Source organism: Heterocephalus glaber, unplaced genomic scaffold (assembly GCF_053883595.1).
Source record: "Heterocephalus glaber isolate CG9 unplaced genomic scaffold, H.glaber_assembly_v1.0 deba00001452, whole genome shotgun sequence".
Classification (NCBI taxonomy): Eukaryota; Metazoa; Chordata; class Mammalia; order Rodentia; family Bathyergidae; genus Heterocephalus; species Heterocephalus glaber.
Window position 1 is genome coordinate 10228790 of NW_028258302.1, and position 19145 is coordinate 10247934.

The following is a 19145-nucleotide window of genomic DNA, read 5'->3' on the forward strand; positions in this document are numbered from 1 at the left end:
TTACCACTACCCAACCCCATGAGAGAGCATTTGCCATTTCAGAGATGAGGAAACCAAGGCTCAGAGAGAGAAAAAAAAATGTGCTGAAAGCCACACAAGCTATGTGACACAAATCGTACTTGATTTTAGAAGCCTGGTCCACCATTGTTGACAGTCTATGGAATTCCTTCGGTGCTTCCAAGTCTCCTTATTCTCCAGAAGACTCTCCCTGGGGACTTGCATAGGCAATGAGGAAATGCTGCCCTGGCCAGTGCTTTATGCACCTGCATGCCTACCTCTTCTTCCTCATAGGCTTTAGAGCCCTGGAGGGGTACACTTGTATTTCACATCCATCTAACCAAGGCTGGGTGAGCCAGGGATTGGATGGATGGAGGGATGGTAAACACATAAGACTACTGAAATGAGTAGCCAATAACTAATGGACAATGGGATAATTAATGATCTAGCAACAAATGAATGAATAAACTAACCCATGGTAGAATAATGAATGAATGGAGAGAGGCAGGGTAGCAAAGTACTTGCCTAGGGAAGGGCCAAGCCAGGTCACATCTCATTCCCATACCAGCTTCTTCCTTTCTACCTGGAACCAGCTTGTTGCATTCCCTAAGACTGCAGGTTACCTATTCTTCAGCCTCTGGGACAAACCCATGTCCCTACCAAGTACTGGCCATTATGCCCCTGCCCCAGCCCCATCACCAGCAACTGCCATTTCCCTCAGCCCTGCGGAGCTGGCATTGGGTAGAATGGTTCACTGTCCTTCTGAATGTCTCATAGAGGAAAAGAGATAAAAGGCCACAACTGTGGTACTAGCAAGAACTAGAAACTACTGGGTGACTTCCATCCAGCCAGTGGCTTCCCCTCTCTGAACCCCAATGACATCCCGGACCTCTCCATCTCTGACATTCTTTGGGATGGGAGGGTGGGCTCCTGGATTTTTGTCCAGATAATGGGGTCAGCAGAAAAATTAGAGAGAACAAAAACTATTAGTTGGGAAAGAGTCCTACACACAAGCACCAAAATCTGCCCAGGAAAGGCCCAGACACGGAGTCCATAGGCCTGAATTTAAACCCTTTTCTGCTACTGTCCAACCTCTCCAGGCCTCAGTTTCCTGAATTTTATAATGGGGCCAATTATCCCCACTTTAACACTTCACCCCAGCTGAGTTCCCAGGACAGCCTGACCTTACAACAGCCAAGCACCACACTGCACAAACTGTAAAGTTCCATTCCCTAAAGAAGGATTATGATGCTGGGGGTCAGGGAGAGTGAAGGGATCATGCTGACCCATTCTAGTCCAGTTCCTTCCAGGCATCAAGGCTCCAAATGGAGAACAGTGAAGAGAGCTGAGCAGTGGGACCCTGGACATCTGAGTCCTGGGCTCAGCTCTCCTTCTTCCTGGCAGTGTGACTATGGGCAAGTCACTTCCTTTTCTGGACCTCTCTGTTTCTTTATGTAAAATATGCCTGGCTTGGTACCCTCAGACCCAGGCTAGCCTAGCTCTGAACCCCTGACCCTCAACCTCCAACTCCTGACTCTGTCCTCAGAGAGCCTGAACAACCCTGTGGAGCCAGGACCCAGGCCAGGGATGCAACTTGAGGATGGACTCTCCAGGAAATGGTGGTAGGCAGGGACCTCCCAGGACAGACAGGCTTCCCAACAGGGGAAGGCCAGGCCCAGCCCTGCGTGGTGCCTTGGACAGCAGTGGTCACCCCAGATTTGTGGTCCTGATCTTCAGGCCCCTTTGTAGCCTGCAGAGCCAGCAGGTCCAGACCTGTCCAGCCAGATACTTCGGGAACTTACAAAGTCCAAACCATCTCCAATTTGGGAGCCTCCAGGGTGTCGGAAGGGGTGGCAAAAGGGATACAACTAGAAGAAGGGGAGTGGCCCACAAATCAGAGACTAACAAATCAGCCACCCCTCAGCACCAGATGGGACCCACTGGGGCTGTACCTGGCCAAAGCCGGCCACCAAGGGCTCTCATCACTAGATACCACCTCTGAGGGTCAGGAGGACCACCAGATTGGGGAAGGGATTCTCCAATTGCCCAAGCGGGGGGGGGGGGGGGGCAGCACAACACCCAGGGCTCGATTCAGCCTACCAAGGGACCCTGGCCACCCAAGGAGAAAGGCCCACCCCTACACAGGCTTCTGGAGGCTCCACACTGCTGGAAGGCAGGGTGGTGAAAGCAGGATTATTTCCTTATGTCCAGGGTCTTAGCTGGAAACCTTGGGCCCACTCCGAGCCCCTAGAGTCAGCCCTCTCACCCTAAATCTGAGAATATAGTCCCTTACAATGCCATTTGTATAAAGCCCTTTCCAAAAGACATTCCCTAGTTGCCCCAAAACTCCCATCCCCAACCCTCCACGTCCCCTTGCAAAGCTCTGAGCAAACCGGCAGTTAACTTTTCCCAAAAACCCCGCAAAGGCGGCTAGCTGGGGGTGGGGTGGGGGAAAGAAATGGACCCCAAGATCCCTTCGCGGCATCTCACCGCCTTCCTCCCCCCCAAAAAAACGCTTAGAAAAAGAAAAGAAAAGAAAAGAAAACTTTCGGAGTTAACTTTAAATTCCTAGTCCTCCCCCCTAAATCGCCCGGCAGCTTCCCCCCTTTTTTTTCTTTAAAGTGCAATTGCATTGTGTCTCACCTCCCCGAAAGGCTCGCGGCTCTCGCCAAAGAAAAGGAAAAAAGCCAACCCTTCGGGTGCCCCCTCTGCTTCCAGCCGCCTCTCCCACATTCTCAGACAGTTTTATTAAAATTTTCAGACAAAAGAAAAACAAAAATGGCAGCCTGGCTTATTTTTAAAACAGGACAGGGACGCCATATTCTGCAGATCTGCAAAAAAAGGGAGAAATCCGGCACTGGCCGCTCCACCGGGCCGGCAGCAAAGTGCGCGAACCGCGCCGTTTGCAATCCGTTTATTTGCATTAAGCCCCATGAATCATTGTTTACCGGAGAATTGCAGCAGGTTTGAATAGCCCGGCTTAAGAAAACACACGCACACACACATACACGCACTCGCACACACTCTCGGAGACCAGCCCCAGACACGCCGCCCTAGACACTTCCTACCCCGCGCGCCGCCGCTGCCCCGGGCCCGGCCCCAGGCGCAGGCGGCCCCGGCCCTCGGGGCGTCCCGGCCCGGCTGACAGCGCCCGCGCCGGCCCGGCTCCCGCCCGCAACTCGGCGCAACTTTCCCGCGGGCAGGCGGGCACCCTCGCCGCCGGCCCGCTCCCCGCGCGCCCCGGGCCCGCACGGACCTTGCGGTTGCTGGAGGTGCCTCCGGGACGCGGCCGCAGCCCCGCGCCCGGCGGCCCGAGCAGGGCCGGGCTGGGGCTCCGGCTCCGGGCTCGGGCTCCCGCTTGGTGCGGAGCCGCGCGCAAACCTTCCGGGTCGCCTGCTGTTCACTTCTGGGTTCTGCAAGCGCCGAGGCGGCGGCGGCGGTGGCGGCGGTGGCGGCGGCGGCGGCGGGAGGCTGGGTCTGCGGCGTCGCGCGGCCCCCCGTGCGCTCCGCGAGCCCCTGCGCCAGGCGCCCGGCTCCGGGTTGGGGGGGCCGCGTTGGGCCCCCGCCTCTCCGGCTGCACAGCCCGTCCGGCCCCGGGGCTTCGGTGAGTGGGCAGCGCCCGGCGCTGGCAACGGCGTGAGGGGAGGGGGCGGAGGGGCCGACGGGGGCGGGCCGCGCGCTGGGGCCCCCGCTCGCGCCCCGGGGCCTCGTCTCGCGTTCCCCGGCCGCCGCAGCAGCCCAGCAAAGTTGCGCGGCGCCCCCCGCCCGCGCCGCGCCGGAGGCAGAGCCACAAAGGAACTCCTCGCCCCCTCCGCCCGCCCGAGCCGCGCGGGGAGGGCACCGACGCCCGGCCCTAGGACGGCCCCTTCCCCAGCGCGGGGGCTCCCGGAGCCCGGGCGGCCGCGGCCATTGTCCCGCCCAGGCCCGGCCGCCGCCTCTCCACCCCCCTCCGGGTGATGGCGGCCGGGGACTCGGGCCTGGCGGGCCACGGCCCTAACCGGCAGAACCCGCGCGGTACCAAGATGTCCCGGGGGTTTGCCCCCGGGAAGACTGCAGGATAGAGGAGATCCCCAGAATGGACTCACACCTGATAACAAATGTTCGTGCTCAAAATCCAGACTGAGATTTTTTTTTTTGTAAGTCGAGGACAAGGGAGTAGGGGCAGAAGTTTGCACAGGCAGGCCATCCCTTCCCAGCCCTAGGCCTGAACTCCAACGGACAGGGCAGCCGGAGGCTGGCAGCGGCTCTTCTCGAAGTCTATCAGAGGTGGCACCGGCGGTCCCCTAGCTCCAGACCTCAGAGCTATCCGTGTGACTCCTCCTCCCGCTTCACCCTCCCCAGCCAATCAGTCACCAAGTCCTCCTGATTCGGCCTCCCGGGCCGTGTCAGTTTCAAAACTTTACTTCTACAGGAGGAGCCGGCTGCCCCTTTCTCTGGAGGATTTCTGTACGCACAGAGCCACCCAGTTTCTAGGCCTAGATGAATCAGAGCTTGTCCTGCCCTCAGGGAGCATCCAGTCCCTGGGCAAGGACAAACACAGAAACAATCATCTGTCTTTTAGGAAGCATTCCAACTCAGTAAATATTTACTGAGTAAATATTACCTGCTGCACTCCAGACACTGTGATTGACTGGGAGCACAGCCGTGAACAAGTTGGACCAAGCTCCTGCCTGCATGGAGAGTCCAGTCTAGCAGATTGGCAAATGCTGGCGGGCAACTGGAGGACAGTACTCAAAGAGGCTGTTTGTTCCCTGGCCCCAAGCGCAGTGCACTCCCTGCACGGGGCAGAAGCACTGTATATGTGGCATGAAATAGAATTACAAGGCGCAAGGCACAGAGGGAGAACACAGACGCTATTACTCCTAGAAGGGTGGGAAGGATTTTCAGAAAGTGGCTGTGGGGTGAGACAGGTAGGGAAGAAAGGCCTTCCAGCTCCAGAAATGAGAGTGATGAAAGTACCAACTCATGGAGTAGTCTCCCAACATGATACATCAATAATGGGGATGGGGGGGATTCTCTTCTGCGCAGGTGTGGGCTGTGCCTAGTACTTCCGTCCATAGAGCATGGCAGGGCAAAGGAGGGAGAAGAAGGACTTTACAGTGGAAATGCTGATGACTACTGCCCCATCCAAGTGACAAAGGCCATCTACAATCATGAATCATGTCAGTAGTATGAACAATTGATATTATGTGATAAAAATGGCACTTTTGGGTCTTCCTCACAGTAACCCAGAAGCCCAGGCTTGTCGTGGGAAACACAATAGTGAAGCATCCAACAAAATACCTGACTGGTACCCTTCAAAACTGTCAAGATCATCAAAAACAAGGAAAGTCTGAGAAAGTATCACAGCCCAGAGGAGCTTGAAGAGACATGACAACTAAATGTAATGTGGTATCCTAGATGCAATACTGGAAATTAGTTTTAAAGGGCATTTTAAAAAACTAAAGAAATTTCAATAAATTATAGACTTTAGTATATTAATAAAACTGTCCATCAATAATTGTAATAGATTACTAATAAAGAAAATGCTAGGAGAGGATACAGGGGAACCCTCTGAGATGTCTTCAAAATCTTTCTGTGAATCTAAAAATATCCTAAAGCACTGGCTTGATGGCACATGTCTGTAATTCCAACATGGGAGGCTGAGGCAGGGACTGCTTCAAGTTAAAAGCCAGCCTGGGCTACATAATGAGTTCAAGGCCAGCCTGTACTATATAAACCTGTCTAAAAAATCACCCCCCAAAGAAAATCCTAAAACATAGTCTATTAAAAAGAAAAAATCTTTTAAAAGTATATTAACTGTGGCATCGTTGATAGGCTCAATAAAATAATGTTCATCACAGCACCTGACGTTCTAAGGGTTATCAAGTTATGTTATCACCACTGTCATCGGTACTTAGAGGGGTTTAGGGGGAGAGGGAGAGGGAGAGGAAGACAGACTCCTCATGGCCTTGGCTGCTGGGCTGGGGCCTTTGGAAGGGATTTCTGGGGGGCAGGTTCCATGACCTGGCCCTGCTTTCCCTCGTCAGCTCCTCTCTGACACCCAGAAAGCTATGCTCCAGCCAGCTACATGAGCTGCCATCTCAGACCTTGCCAACTCCCCTCTCTAGGCATCTGCACATGCTGTTCCCTCTGCCCAGAACACCGTCTCCTGCTTTCACCCCACCTTCCCAGGGCACCTTCAACTCAGCCTTCAGGCCTTAGCTTAGATTCTGTCTTCAAAAGCCTTCCAGTTCCTTCTGAGATGCTGTGGAAGATGGCCTGAATGGAGCTAGTATGGCATCAGGTATAGGAAGCCAAGATGGAGACTCTCAGCTCTTTAGCCACTAAGGGATTTAGGTCAGTGAGTCCCTAACATCTAGGAGCTGAACACTCACTAGAAGACAGAGTGGAGGATTGTGCATGAATTTTTCACTACTTCAGCCTGAGAGTGATAGACACCACTTCTCACCATCCATTGGCCAAAACTAATCACATGGCCTCCCCTACTGCAAGGGAGTCTGGGAAACAGTGCTCACTGGGAATGAGAAGGGGAGTAGACATCAGTGATATGGGCAAACTCTCCCACAGACTGTTCTGAAAGACAGAATTTAAACAAGAATTTTTAAGTTACTATATATTTAGGTCTCATGAAGGCCAGGAAGGAGAGGTTTAAAGTGTCTGGAGAATGGCTGAGAGGTGGTCAGGGAGAGTTTCCCAGAGAAAGCGACATTTAAACTGAGGGTAGAAAAGAGCTGAGGAAAGAATGTCTTTGGTAGAGAGAATAGTGAAGGAAGAAGCATGCAACACTGAAGGGACAGACAGTACAGTGGAGCTGGAGTGGAACACGAGGTACTGTGAAATGACACTGGGGGATGGCCATCCCAGTGAGCCTAGGTAGGTGATGTTTTAGGGTTTTAGTTAAAGGGCAATTGGGAGTATGGGGAGGTAGCAGTTCAGTGATCTGTGGTCCAACTTCTTTCTCAAAGGCCCCTGTGGCCACAGGAGAGAATGCACTGGGAAGCAGGGACCCAGTGGGAGATCTTCAGATGAAGAATGGCTTGGGTCTTGGTGGCATTGGCTTGGGCTTTGGTGACATAGGCAGAAGTGGAGAGAAGTGGACAAATGTGGGTCACTTTAGGAACAGTGTCACCAAGACGTGGTGATTGATGGGTGTGGGGAGTGCCCAGGAATTCCCAGGTTTTTCAGCCCCCATCATGTCCCTTTCAAGGCTGTCTTTAATACATGAGGACATGAGCATGTCATATTGAGACTTTGATGTGAAGAAAGTCTATCTCTTTTCCCTGCCCACAAGTCAAGTGAGCTACCACCTCACCCCTAAAGTGGGGTGTACCTCCCATCATAATGAAAAGCAGTCTCAGGCAGCAGCACAGGCAGTTTGTACTTGGACCCCTCAAGTAGTTCTGAGAAGGAGGCTGGCAGAGGCATTTTTCCCATTTCACAGCTGGGAAAACTGGGGCCCATAGGTAGGAAGTAGTTGGTTAAATCTTGGAGCTGAATCTCTAGCTAAGGTCCTGCAACTCCTGGTCCAGAACTTGTTTTGCTGCAGTGCCTGGCACATGGTGAGTGCTACATGGTGTGTGCTACATGGTGTGAGCCGAGCCGAGCCGAGCTGAGTGAGTGAGGATATGAGGTCGCTGTCCATTTACTCTCTTCACCTTTGCTTATTTGTTTTTCTCAAGGACACTACAGAATTGTATTCACAGGTTAGGTTTAAGAGTCCAACAGCTGGGCTTTGAACCCTAGCTTCATCACTTACAGGCTGGTGTTTCTGTTTCTGGACTTCAGTTTTCTCAGGTACAAATTGAGCATGATAATTTATATCTTATAAAACTTGTATTAGAAGAGAATATGTGAGCTGGATATGGGGGTGCACACCTGCAATCCCAGCACTCTGGGAGGCTAAAGCAAAGGGATTACAAGTTTGAGCCCAACCTAGGCAATTTAGCAAATTAGTGAGAACTTCTCTCAAAATAATGAAAAGGTGTACTTCAGTGAAAAGGCCCTAGGTTCAATCCTCAGTGCCATAAAGGGAGAAAGGAGAGAGAGAGAGGAGAGAGAGGAGAAAAGAGAGAGAATGAATGTGTGGATTACACTGGAGTAATGTGGCTGCCTGTCCTTCAGACATCTGCTCCCACCTCCAATGTCCCTGGCAAATCTTCCCTAAGAAGCCCAGCCCACACTCCCCCGTCCCTACAGAAGCTTCCCAAGCCCTGCTCTGTCCACACCACCCAAGTTATGGTCCAGAGGCAAGAGGCCGTTCAACAGACTACTGCTCTGCCTGCTTAGGGCAGAGGAGGCATAATTCATTCATGTCCATGCGAAGCTCTCTGTCCTCGCCTTTTCACTTTCCTAAGGAGCAGGGCATGGAGGAAAAACTCTTCTAGAGAGACTCTGAGTATGTAGTTCTCTGCTAAGCAGAGACTTCCATAGAGATTTGGGTGTCTGTGGTTAGCCATGAGCTGAGCTGGAGGCAGAGGTCTACTTTGCTCTACATAATAAAATGTAGGGGATTATGATCTCCAAGTCTCTACATGGTTTGGTCCTCAACCAGACTCATTTTCCTCTGACCTCTGTCTCCAGCCACACAAGCCTCCTGTGAGTTGAAGAAAGGCATGGTGTTTCCTTTCGCCACAGGACCTTCGCATGGGTAGTCCTCTTGGAATGTTCCCCACACCACCACACCCACAGCCTAAGAAACTCCTACCTATCCACCCTGCCATGCCCCATAGCCACATCCTGGGGATGGCCTTCTGCTACCTTCAGGATGTTTCCATAGCTTTGTGGGTCTCTCCTCCTTTTGCACTCTTATCCCAAATATAATTCCGCATTCAGGTTTCTAATAGTCTGACATCACATTATAAATTTAATATACATTTTTTCATTAATCTAATTAAAAAGTGGTGGAAATCAAATTTTTTATGATGAAAGGGCCTACAAAATGAGCATGTTGAAATTCGAGCATTGTCTTGAAGTGGGGAGTGGTGCATAAAATGTGGGAACCTGAGAACAGAGGTGGCCAGGGGCCAGCAGCTGAGGGACTTGGACGAACAGGGCTATCTCTGCTTTCTTCCCTTCACTTTGCTATGATGCACCCGGGCCCTCTGTCCTTGAATATTTAGCAAAATGAATTGCATACTGCATGGCAAGTTGGCACCAGACTGGCACTGAGCAGAAAGTAAAGACAAGTGGAGGAGAGATAGTGCAGGTGCCTTGGGAGCAGAAAGTTGGAGTTAAAAGTGACCAAGACTTTGTAAGACACTGGAGTTTGAAGAGCTCTTGGGGACTTCATTGTATTTCTGCAAGATTTAAGATGGGAAATTCCAGTCAAATGCTATCTAAATCTCAAAGGACTGGGAGTCTGGGCTCCAAACAGGGAGAATGGTACAACTGATTAGCAATGCCTGTCACAAGCAGCGAGAGCCCAGAAGCCAGCCCAAGTAAATGGCTTGCAGGTCTACAGTTTAGCTAGGTGTTTTCTCACCCAGGGGTAAGGACTGTCTCAGTCATCTTTTGTGTCTCTGCCGTCAGTAGTGAGCTGGAGATTGTGGGGTAGAGGGAGTAGTAGGACAAAGGGCAAGGTACAGGGCAGAGCAAGCAGCAGGTCAGAGCCTCAGCTCAGCAGGTCAAGACATGTGGCTCCAGGTACTGACCCTGTTAAAACCCTGAGTGAGCTGGGCCTCAATTTCTCGCCTAAGAAATGGGCCAGTAGTACCCAGGGCAAGCTGTAAAGCAAGACTGGGAGGTTTTGAGGTCAGGTGCTAAAGGTCCAAATCTTCCCCTTAGATTTAGAACCTGAGGAGATCCCAGGCTTCTTATTTATAAATGGGGATAGTAATCCCTCCTTCACAGGAAAATGTGCTGGGGTTAGAAATAAATACGTATCATTATTTGCCAAGCATTTGCTGTAAGCCAGGCACTTGCTGGGCTTCTTCTGGGCAGATGTTGCCCTGAGAAGGTAGGGGGCCTAGTGCAGTGCCCAGGGCATGGTCAGGGGTCTGCCAGGGGTAATTCCCCTTTCCTATGGGATCTAAGGAGTTCACGGGTATGGAAGGGCTGTACCATCTACAATCCACCTTTCGGAAGGAAGTGAAATTGTCTATAGTAAGTATAGCTCTTCCCCAGCTGGCCCAGCAGTGCTCCCAGAGCACCACATGACAGATCTGCACCCAGCTCCCTTTTATGGTTGGCCTGGGGGCAGCCAGGGGAAAAGGGCAGAAGTGCCATAATGGAAGGGTAGACAAGTACTTTCCCTTATAATTACCATTTGGAGTAATTAAATAATAATAGCCTTTTGTAGGCCCTGAGAACTCAAAGCAGCCCACCTCCTAACATCTGGTTCCCCTTTCTTCTGCCAGGAATGGAATGCCCACAGGGACAGAATAGGGAAATTGAGGCAGAGAGGAAGAAGGCCAGTTGAGCCACATGTAAATATACGACCCAGAGTGGCAGACAACTGGGGGCTTGTGCTTGGGCCTCCAGCTCCACTGCTCATGTGCTTATGGAGTCAGTGATTCACCCTCTCTGTAGGCCTCAGTTTCCCTATCTGCAAAATGAGATGAAGCCAAGCCCCAAGTGTATTGTTCTAGGTTTTATTCTGTTCATGCATAATCAAGGGCAATTCTTTTTGTACACCTAGGGTTTGTGTGTTAGTTACTTTTCCCTGGTTGCTGAGACAAAATACCCAGCATCCCAAGTTAAAGGGTTTATTTAGCTCACAGTTTGTAGAGAGGTTTCAATCCATAATCGGCTGGCTCCAAGGCAGAGTGGCACATGGCAGAGGGACACTACAGAGGAGAAACACTTCATGGCACCCACGTGGTAGCAAAAGCAGCAAGGGAACCTTAATAGCACCTTGCTGCCCCTTTGATCTTATCCAACCTACCGTGATTAGGGCGATGCCAAACCAATCAGTGTACTGGTTTAGTAATCACACACCCTTAATCCCAGCATCACACACTCTAGATTCAGCCACCTCTCAAAAAGCCACCTATGAGGCTTTGGGGGACATCTAGACCCAAACCATAACAGTTTGCAAGAGACAGAAATCTACCTTAGGCTAACAAGTAAGCAGCAAAAGGGAGTTACAGAGTCCAAGAAAGGGTTGAATAACTAAACTGTGAAAAAAGCAGAGGTCTCAGTGCTACAACCTGGATGTAATGCCCATGTGTTAAAAGCTTGGTGCCCAGCCTGGCACTATTGTGAGGTGGTAGAACATTTAAGAAGTAGGGTCTGGTGGGAGGCCTTCTCATCAATGGGGACATGCCCTGGAAGGGGACACTGGGACCAAGCTCCTTCTTCCCACTCTTCACATCCTGGCCATGAAATAAGCAGTTTCTTGCTCTGCCTCATATTCCCACCATGAGGTACTGCCTCACCACAGACCCCAAACAACGGAGCCAGCTGACTCCCTTGGACTAATTAGCTGTAGCCAATATGGCAGCATCTGTAATGTCCTATGGCCATGTCAGGGATAAAGTAAGAGAAGAGACCAAGCCCAGAGGAAGTAGGGGGCATCAGGCAGGCAACTAGTGAAATAGTCATTCACTAAACAAAAGTCCTGTATGTGGCCTACAGGACAAGGAAGGGACAGTGACATAATACCAAAGTGAAGACAGAAACCAACAGGAATGCAGAAACACCAGAGGTGGGGAGGGCTGAACATCCTAGGTAGGCTTGAGTCCACCCCCTACTCTCTGAGCTGGCTACCCAGTCCTGTTTGCTCATCCCATCTGCACACTACAGAGAAGAGCAGTTCCCAGGCTTCTCCATGGCGAGGTGACATGTGTCGTGCCTGGGCAAGGATTGGTGCTGCCTGCCTAGCCCCTTCCTTCTGGGAGCAGCAGCTTCCTCCCTCTCTGGGAGCGACTCTAGTGGGAACTGGAAAGCCACATAACCCAAGCCAAGCCAATCAGAGTCTTTCTGGTTTTTCCCTGGAAGTTACCTCCAGCCATGGCCTCAGAAGAAGCCTCCAGAGAAAACAGAGATCCTGTGCTGGGAGAAGCAGCATTCCCCAGCCGGTTCTAGCCACCCCAAAGTTTGGTCCAACTGCAGCCCCTTCTTTTGGATTGGTGACAAGCACCAAATTCTCCTTTGGGCAAGTGGATTCATTTCCTAGGGCTGGCATAATAAATTCCCACAAACTTGGTGGCTTAAAACAAGAGGGATTTATTCTTTCACAGCTCTGGAGGCCAAAAGTTCAACATCAGGATGTCAGTCAGCAGGGCTGTGCTCCTCTTAAGGTTCAAGAGGAGAATCCTTCCTTGCCCCTTCCATCTTCTGGTGAGTGCATACCTCTGACCTTCGCCTTGATCTTCACATGGCCTTCTCCTCTTCTTTCTCTAGGGGGACACTTGGCATTGGATTTAGGGTTCACCTGGGTAATCTACAATGATCTCATCTCAAGATCCTTAACTTCGTTACAGCTACAAAGATCCTTTTACTAAATAAGTTCATACTTACAATTCTGGGAGGTAGGACATGGGCATATATTTTGGGGCGCCATCATTTAACCCACTGTTGCAAATCTGTGTCCCTTATAACCAAAACAACTCTCAGTAGCTCAGTATCACATAACACAAAGTGCAGTTTAACTTGTTTGTGGTTTGTTTTTTGGTTTTGCTGGTCTTATCTTGGGGGGAGGAGTAAATTTTCACTTTGAAATAATTTTGGATGTATAGAAAAGTTGCAAGAATAACCAAAAAACCCCAATATCTTTTACCCAGGTTTGCCAATGATTTATATTTTATCTTATTCACTGTCATTCTCTCTAGTACTACCTAAATATATTTACACACACACACACACACACTTCAATGAAAGCACCATGCCCCTTTTCCACTAAATATTTCAGAGTAATTTCCTAAGTACAACAATATCTTCTTAAAAACAAAAATACAATCATGAAAAACAGGAAATGTAGCACTGTTACAATTCTGTCATCTAGGACCACACTGAGCTAAATCCCCAGTACCAAAAAAACAAAAACAAAAAAACCCAATTCTGTTGTCTAATCCATAGTCCCCGTTCAAATTTTGTCAATTATTGCAATGATTTCCTTTATAACTATTTTTGCCTAGTCCAGAATCCAATCCATATTGCACATCTTTTTAGTCTCCTTTAATATGAAATAATTACTGAGCCTTTCTCTGTCTTTCTTAACTTTGACACTGTTCAAAATTCCAGAGGCCAGTTATTTTCCCAAATGTCTATTTGTCTGATGTTTCCTCCTGGCCAGAATCAGATTATACTTTTTAGCAGGGATATCACTGAAGGTTGTACCCTTCTCAGAGTATTCAATACCCAGAACAAATCCTTCACTTTATTTATTAACACTTCCTCTTCTATATGACACAATTCTTTTCAAAAATAATCACAAAATGATATGAATGATAATGACCATCAAAGAAACACAGTTATGCCAGTAATGATATGAGAAAATGTAATATGTTAAAATATTCTAAAAAGGAAAAAATCATGGATTGATGATTTTTAATTACATTGATATAGTTTTTAAAAGAAAAGGGGAAATGTAGATGTACACACTGCTCTATACCTACACCTAGAGATGCAGAATCACTTTACAGTTACTATTTTTGTGACTTAGCTTCTACAAATTTCTCATGATTTCACCAAAACTAATCTTCTGCCTATGTCCTTGTTTTTGGTACCAGGGATTGAACTCAGGACCTTGTGCTTGCGAGGCAGGTCGTGGTACCACTGAGCTACATCCCCAGCCCCTGTCCATGTTTAATAAAGGTGGCTAGATATATAAATCTATCTTTATAGTTGATAAAAATACAATACTTATTAACTTTAATTTAGAAAAGTTTCTTTCATATGAATCAACAAGTATGTAGTTTTTAAAAGACTTAAACATAGGGGTAAGTCTCGACAAAACTCATTAAAAAAATCTCCTTTCATAATATTTATTATTATTATTATTATTATTATTATTATTGATGGTGTTAGGGATTGAGCCCAGAGTCTTGTGGTTGCTAAGCATGAGCTCTACCACTGAGCTGCATTCCCAGCCTCTTTTGTACTAAGTACAAGAAACTGTAATGTTGCCCATGGTTTTGGGTGGGGGATTAACACTGATTCAAACATTTCCAGTCAAAATATCTTCCCAACAGAGTTAAAGCCATCATATTACAGTGACACATATATATACCCTTGTTTATAGCAGCACAATTCATAATAGCTAAACCTTAGAAGCAACTTATATGTCCATCAACAGATGAATGGATAAAGAATATGTGGAATTTATACACAGTGGAGTAGGACTCTGCCATAAAGAAGGATAAACTTGAGGCATTTGTTAAGTAAATGGATGCTCCTCAAGACCATAATGTTAAGTGAAATAAATCAGACACACAACATAGTTTCTCTTATATTTCTCAAAACCCAAAGTATAAATAAAGAGAAAAATAAAAGATAGAAAATAGGAAGTAGGGAGATCTTTCTCAAAAGAGAAGGGAAACAAAAGATGAAGAGAGAAGGAAGGAAGGGAGGGAGAGGGGAGGGGAAAAGAGAAGAAGAAAACGCAAATCGAGCTTTTGTATGAGGAGACCAAGAGTTGGAAGGAGCAAGGAGGATGGGAGGTATAGGGTACAAAAAAAAAATTAAGATATGTTAGGGCTGGGGATGTAGCTCAGTGGTTCCGCCACCTGCCTTGCAAGCGCAAGGTCCCGAGTTTGATCCCCCATACCAAAAATAAACAGATAAGTTATGTTCATGTACCAACTCACCACAATAAATGTAATTGTTATGTACTGCAAACATATACAGTATTAATAAAAAAAGACAGTAAAAAGTTTCCACTATATTATATTTACCAGAAAACTCATCAACTATTTCTATTATATTTGGTTTAAAAAAACTTCTGATGTTTTTTCTTTTTTTGTGAAAACTGACAAAATGGCTGAACATGGGCATTATTTCCTTCATTGTCTTTGAAGAGTATCCAATTCTTGATGAAGACGATCGTGGCATTCAGACATTTCCCCTTTATTTCCTTTGGCAGCACAAGACTAGAATATTCTGTTGTTTTTTCCAGCTCTCTTCTTTGAGATCTGATTATTTTCTCTATGTAAATGTTCATTTCCTTACATTTTGTTGTTGCAGTGTTAATGAACTTAACAGTTTTTGTACACCAACCTTCAAGGAGCAATTTTAAAACTTGATATTTTACTGTACAGTGAACAGGGCTGATTCTGAATATTTTTGTGTGTGATTGACCTCACCTGAAACTTCACTCTTGAAAAAAAGACAACTCAGTGTGAAAAAAATTGTCACATACAGTAGAGAGCAAAATCTGAACAGATTACTCTTCAGTTCACACAGTACTTCAAACGTTGAGGTTAACTTTTCAAACACTGTCCGTACTGCATGCACAGCTTCTTGCGGAGCCAGCATTTCATCTGTGAAAGTCTTTTCACTCTGACATCTTTATCCTGCAGCATTTCCCATCAGTGAAGTGAGACTGAAAAGAATGAGTACATTTTCTCCAAGTTGCAAAAAGCGTCACACATGGAAAATCTCCAGGTAGTCACATACAATGTCAGAATTAAACTAGCTTGGGTTCGGTTTCTTTGCCATCACTCTGCCATCATCGCTTATTTTGAGTCTCCGCTTTCAGTGCAAGGATATGCAACACAACAGGGGTTGGAGACACAGACTGCACCAGAGTTGCAGGACTGAGAAGATCCAAATTGAACTTCCTCTGAAAACAAATACATGTTGCAGAGTCCACATAGGCCCCAGCCAACTGTATTCCTGCAAACTCCCCAAATAAACGTGTACTTTGAACTCAAAGTTTATTAAAAGGTAAATAATTAAAAATTTCTAATTTAAGGGCTGGGAGTGTAACTCAGTGGTAATTTGCCGAACATGTACAAGGCCCTGGGTTTGATCCCCAGCAACCCCCTCCAAAAATTCTAATTTGAATTATATATATGTATATGATTATTTATACATATATTATTGCTTATATATATGTATATATAATATATATGAATATATAATTAAATCTAAAAGGTAATTAGAGAAATTGCATAGATAATTTCAGAGAAAACTGATACTGGTTGTCGCTACCACCAGGCAATAATAAAAAGCAAGTCAGTTTTAGTCCATACTACTTTTTTTTTTGTATTAGGGATTTTACCCACAGCCTTTGCACTGAGGTATATCATCAGCCCTTTTAAAATTTAATTTGATTTTTTTATTTTGAGACAAGATCTCGCTAAATCACTAAGTTGCCCAGGCTGGGCTCAAACTTGGAATCCTCCTATCCCTGCCTCCCAGAGTTCTGGGATTACAGGTGTGGGCCACCATGACTGGCAGCTGTTGTTGTTATTGTTCTTGTTTTTGAGACAGAGTCTCACTTTGTAGTTCATTCAGACTGGCCTTGAAATGACTGTGCACCCTTGGGGGACCTTGAACTCACAGCAATCATCCTGCCTCAGCCTCCTGAGTACCTGGATTAAGACATTATTTTTAAATTCTTAAAAAATGCCATTCAGCCTTTAACTGCCAGCAGCCTGAGCAGACAACTCCCCATCACATATCCCCCCCAAGCACAACCCTGTTTGAGGACATCAGATCAGGAAGCACATGATGTCACTTTATCCCAATATTGGTGATGTTTACTTTGATCCTTTACTAGATATCTTTGTAACTAAAAAGAAGTCACATGAGAAGAAACTCTGAGACCACACTAATAACCTGTTTCTCATCAGGCTTTGCCCATGAGTCATACCATCCTTCAGTGGTTTTTCTAACCCATTCTTTCCATATGTAGTAGTTGGCATTTCACTGTAAGAAAAAAACATTTTCTTCTCCCAAATTTATGTAATTAAGTATGTCAGTATGGACTCAGAGATTTTTGCTTTTTCAATGAGTTATAATCCATTACTATTGTTATTAATTTTTTTTTTTTTTTTGGTACCAGAGATCGAACCTTGGTCCTTGTGCTTTCGAGGCAGGTGATGGAACCACTGAGCTAAATCCCTGGCCCTGTTATTAATTTCAATTTTCAAAATTTCCCTGATTTGGCCAGTGGGAGCCTCTTCAAGTTAGCTCTGGTGTTCTTTGGACACATTCTTATCATTCTTTTGAGCAGTCCCTTACTTTCTGGTGTGAACCAATGTGCATATGAGTATACCTTGTGTATATGTTCAGTAAGTAGTAAGTACCAGGAGAATGATGTAAGAACAATGAGTACCAGACTGACCTAAGTACCAGAGAGAATGTCTGGAACTATTATTGGGGCCCATGCCAAGAATACTGTGGCAGGAGAGAGCAAATCTGAGCTTTTGACTTTGTCTATAACTCCCCACCAGAGTGAGTGTGCTGCCATTTCTGTCCAGTAGCATAAATACTTCTGTGTATAATCATCTTTGTGAATAGTATTTGATAATAGCACAGCAGATGCAAGTTGAGGGATGGAGGAAGTGGTGCCTGGCTTCTAATGGTTCTCCCAGTGCCAAGGCACCATGTCCATAGTCCCCTTGCCTGCAACCAACATTTATCTTTTTGTAAATCACTCCTCTGGTATTAGTTTACTCAGACTGCTATTAAAAAAATGCTCAGATCATGTGGATTCAACCACAGATATTTATTTTTTACAGTTCTGGAGACTGGAAGTCCAAGATCAAGGTGCTAGCAGGGTTGAATTATGGTGAGGTCTCTCTTCAACTTGCAGAGGGAAAGTTCTCATTTTTTTTTTTTTTTTTTTTTTTTTTTTTTTAGTACCGGAGATCGAACTCCGGTCCTTGCGCTTGCACAGCAGGCAGCAAAACCACCGAGCTAAATCCCTGGCCCGGGAAAGTTCTCACTGTGTTCTCACATGGCCTTTTCTTTATGTAAACATGAAGAAAGAGAAAGCGTGTTCTTATACCTCTTCCTTATTTTATTTATTTATTTATTCATTTATTTTTCTGTTTGCAGTTCTGGGGATCACCAGTCCTATGGGCTTAGGGCCCACCCTTATGACTTCATTTAACCTTAATTATCTCAGTAAAGTCCCTATCTCCAAATATAGTCACTTTGGGAGTTAGGGCTTCAATAAATACTTTGTGAGGAGACATGGTCCATAACATCTCCCTTTGTTACAGCTGTCTGACTCCTTCTTCCTGGCTGCACTGATTGGCTAAAGAGGAGGCACCTGAGCCCAGCTTGGCCAATCACATCACTTCCCTCTCCTCAGCTACAAGACTGGTCCAGCCCAGGGTACATGAAACTGGCTTCCTCAGGGATTTTATTTTTTTAACTAAAAGCAAGAATCATAAACATGTTTTAAACTTAAAAGATAAGGTGGTAAATATTTTTTGCTTTGGGGAGTGCTATGATTTGAATGTCCCCTCTAAAACTCATGTTGACATTTTTGCCATTGTAACAGTATTAAGAGGAGGCACTTTTGAGAGGTGATGCCGGGAAGGCTCCTCCATCATGGGTAGGGATAGGGGCTGTTATGAAGGAAACAGTCCAGCCCCTTTTTACCTTCTTGTCTTCTGCCAAATAATACCTTCCACCCTGTTATGATACAGCAGCAAGAAGGCCCTCGTCAGAGGCCAGTATATTGATATTAGACTTCCCATCCTCTGGAGCTATGAGCCTGCATTTCTGCTCTGTATAAATCTCCCAGTCCCAGGTATTCTGACATTGCAGCACAAAGACAAGAGGAAGGGGCCATATATTCTCTGTCACAGCTATCAATGTTTTGCTCTGACCTTGCAAGTAAAAAGCTCTATAAGGTCATTCATAGATTTCATAGACACTAATTCTAGCATGTGGTTCCAGTATCTATTTGTGTGTGGGTGAGAGGCAGTTGTTTTGTTTCTTTGGGTTTTTTCAAAATTTAAAGTCTCTAAGTTGCCCAAGCTGGTTCAAATTTGCAATCCTGCCTCATCCTTCCAAAACATTTTCCACCAGTTCCTGTGACATTCTCAGCAGTTCCACTGTTGTTTTTTAAGTTAAAAAAAATTTATTAGTACATGCTTGTAGTATGTAATGTCTACATTCCTTGCAGGGAGTTGGTCCATGTACATAACACAGCTTAATTCCTTTTTTCATCCCCTTCCTCTCCCCTCCTACTCTCCTTCCTCCATCTCTTGATGTTCTCATCTGAAAAAGATCTACTTCCTATT

General features: G+C 46.6%; 2 protein-coding genes across 4 annotated transcripts in view; one reads left to right on the plus strand and one right to left on the minus strand.

Annotated features, from left to right (window-relative positions):
• Znf362 (zinc finger protein 362) overlaps positions 1-4283 on the minus strand; it is a 41297-nt gene extending 37014 nt beyond the window's left edge. Inside the window, exon 1 of one of the 3 annotated variants that reach the window (XM_087215358.1) lies at positions 4085-4283. The gene's annotated coding sequence lies outside the window, so the exon portion shown is untranslated. Of the gene's footprint in view, positions 1-3253; positions 3392-4084 lie in introns of those variants that run through there. The other 2 variants (XM_004850899.4, XM_087215354.1) reach the window with 2 other exon arrangements.
• Positions 1598-18311, plus strand: LOC110350442 (uncharacterized). The gene is made up of 4 exons (XM_087215762.1): positions 1598-1619; positions 2983-3601; positions 12180-12279; positions 18114-18311. Exons 1-4 carry the CDS (start codon positions 1598-1600, stop codon positions 18150-18152), a joined length of 780 nt encoding a protein of 259 aa, XP_087071888.1. The 3' UTR covers positions 18153-18311.
• Positions 18312-19145: the final 834 nt, after the last annotated feature.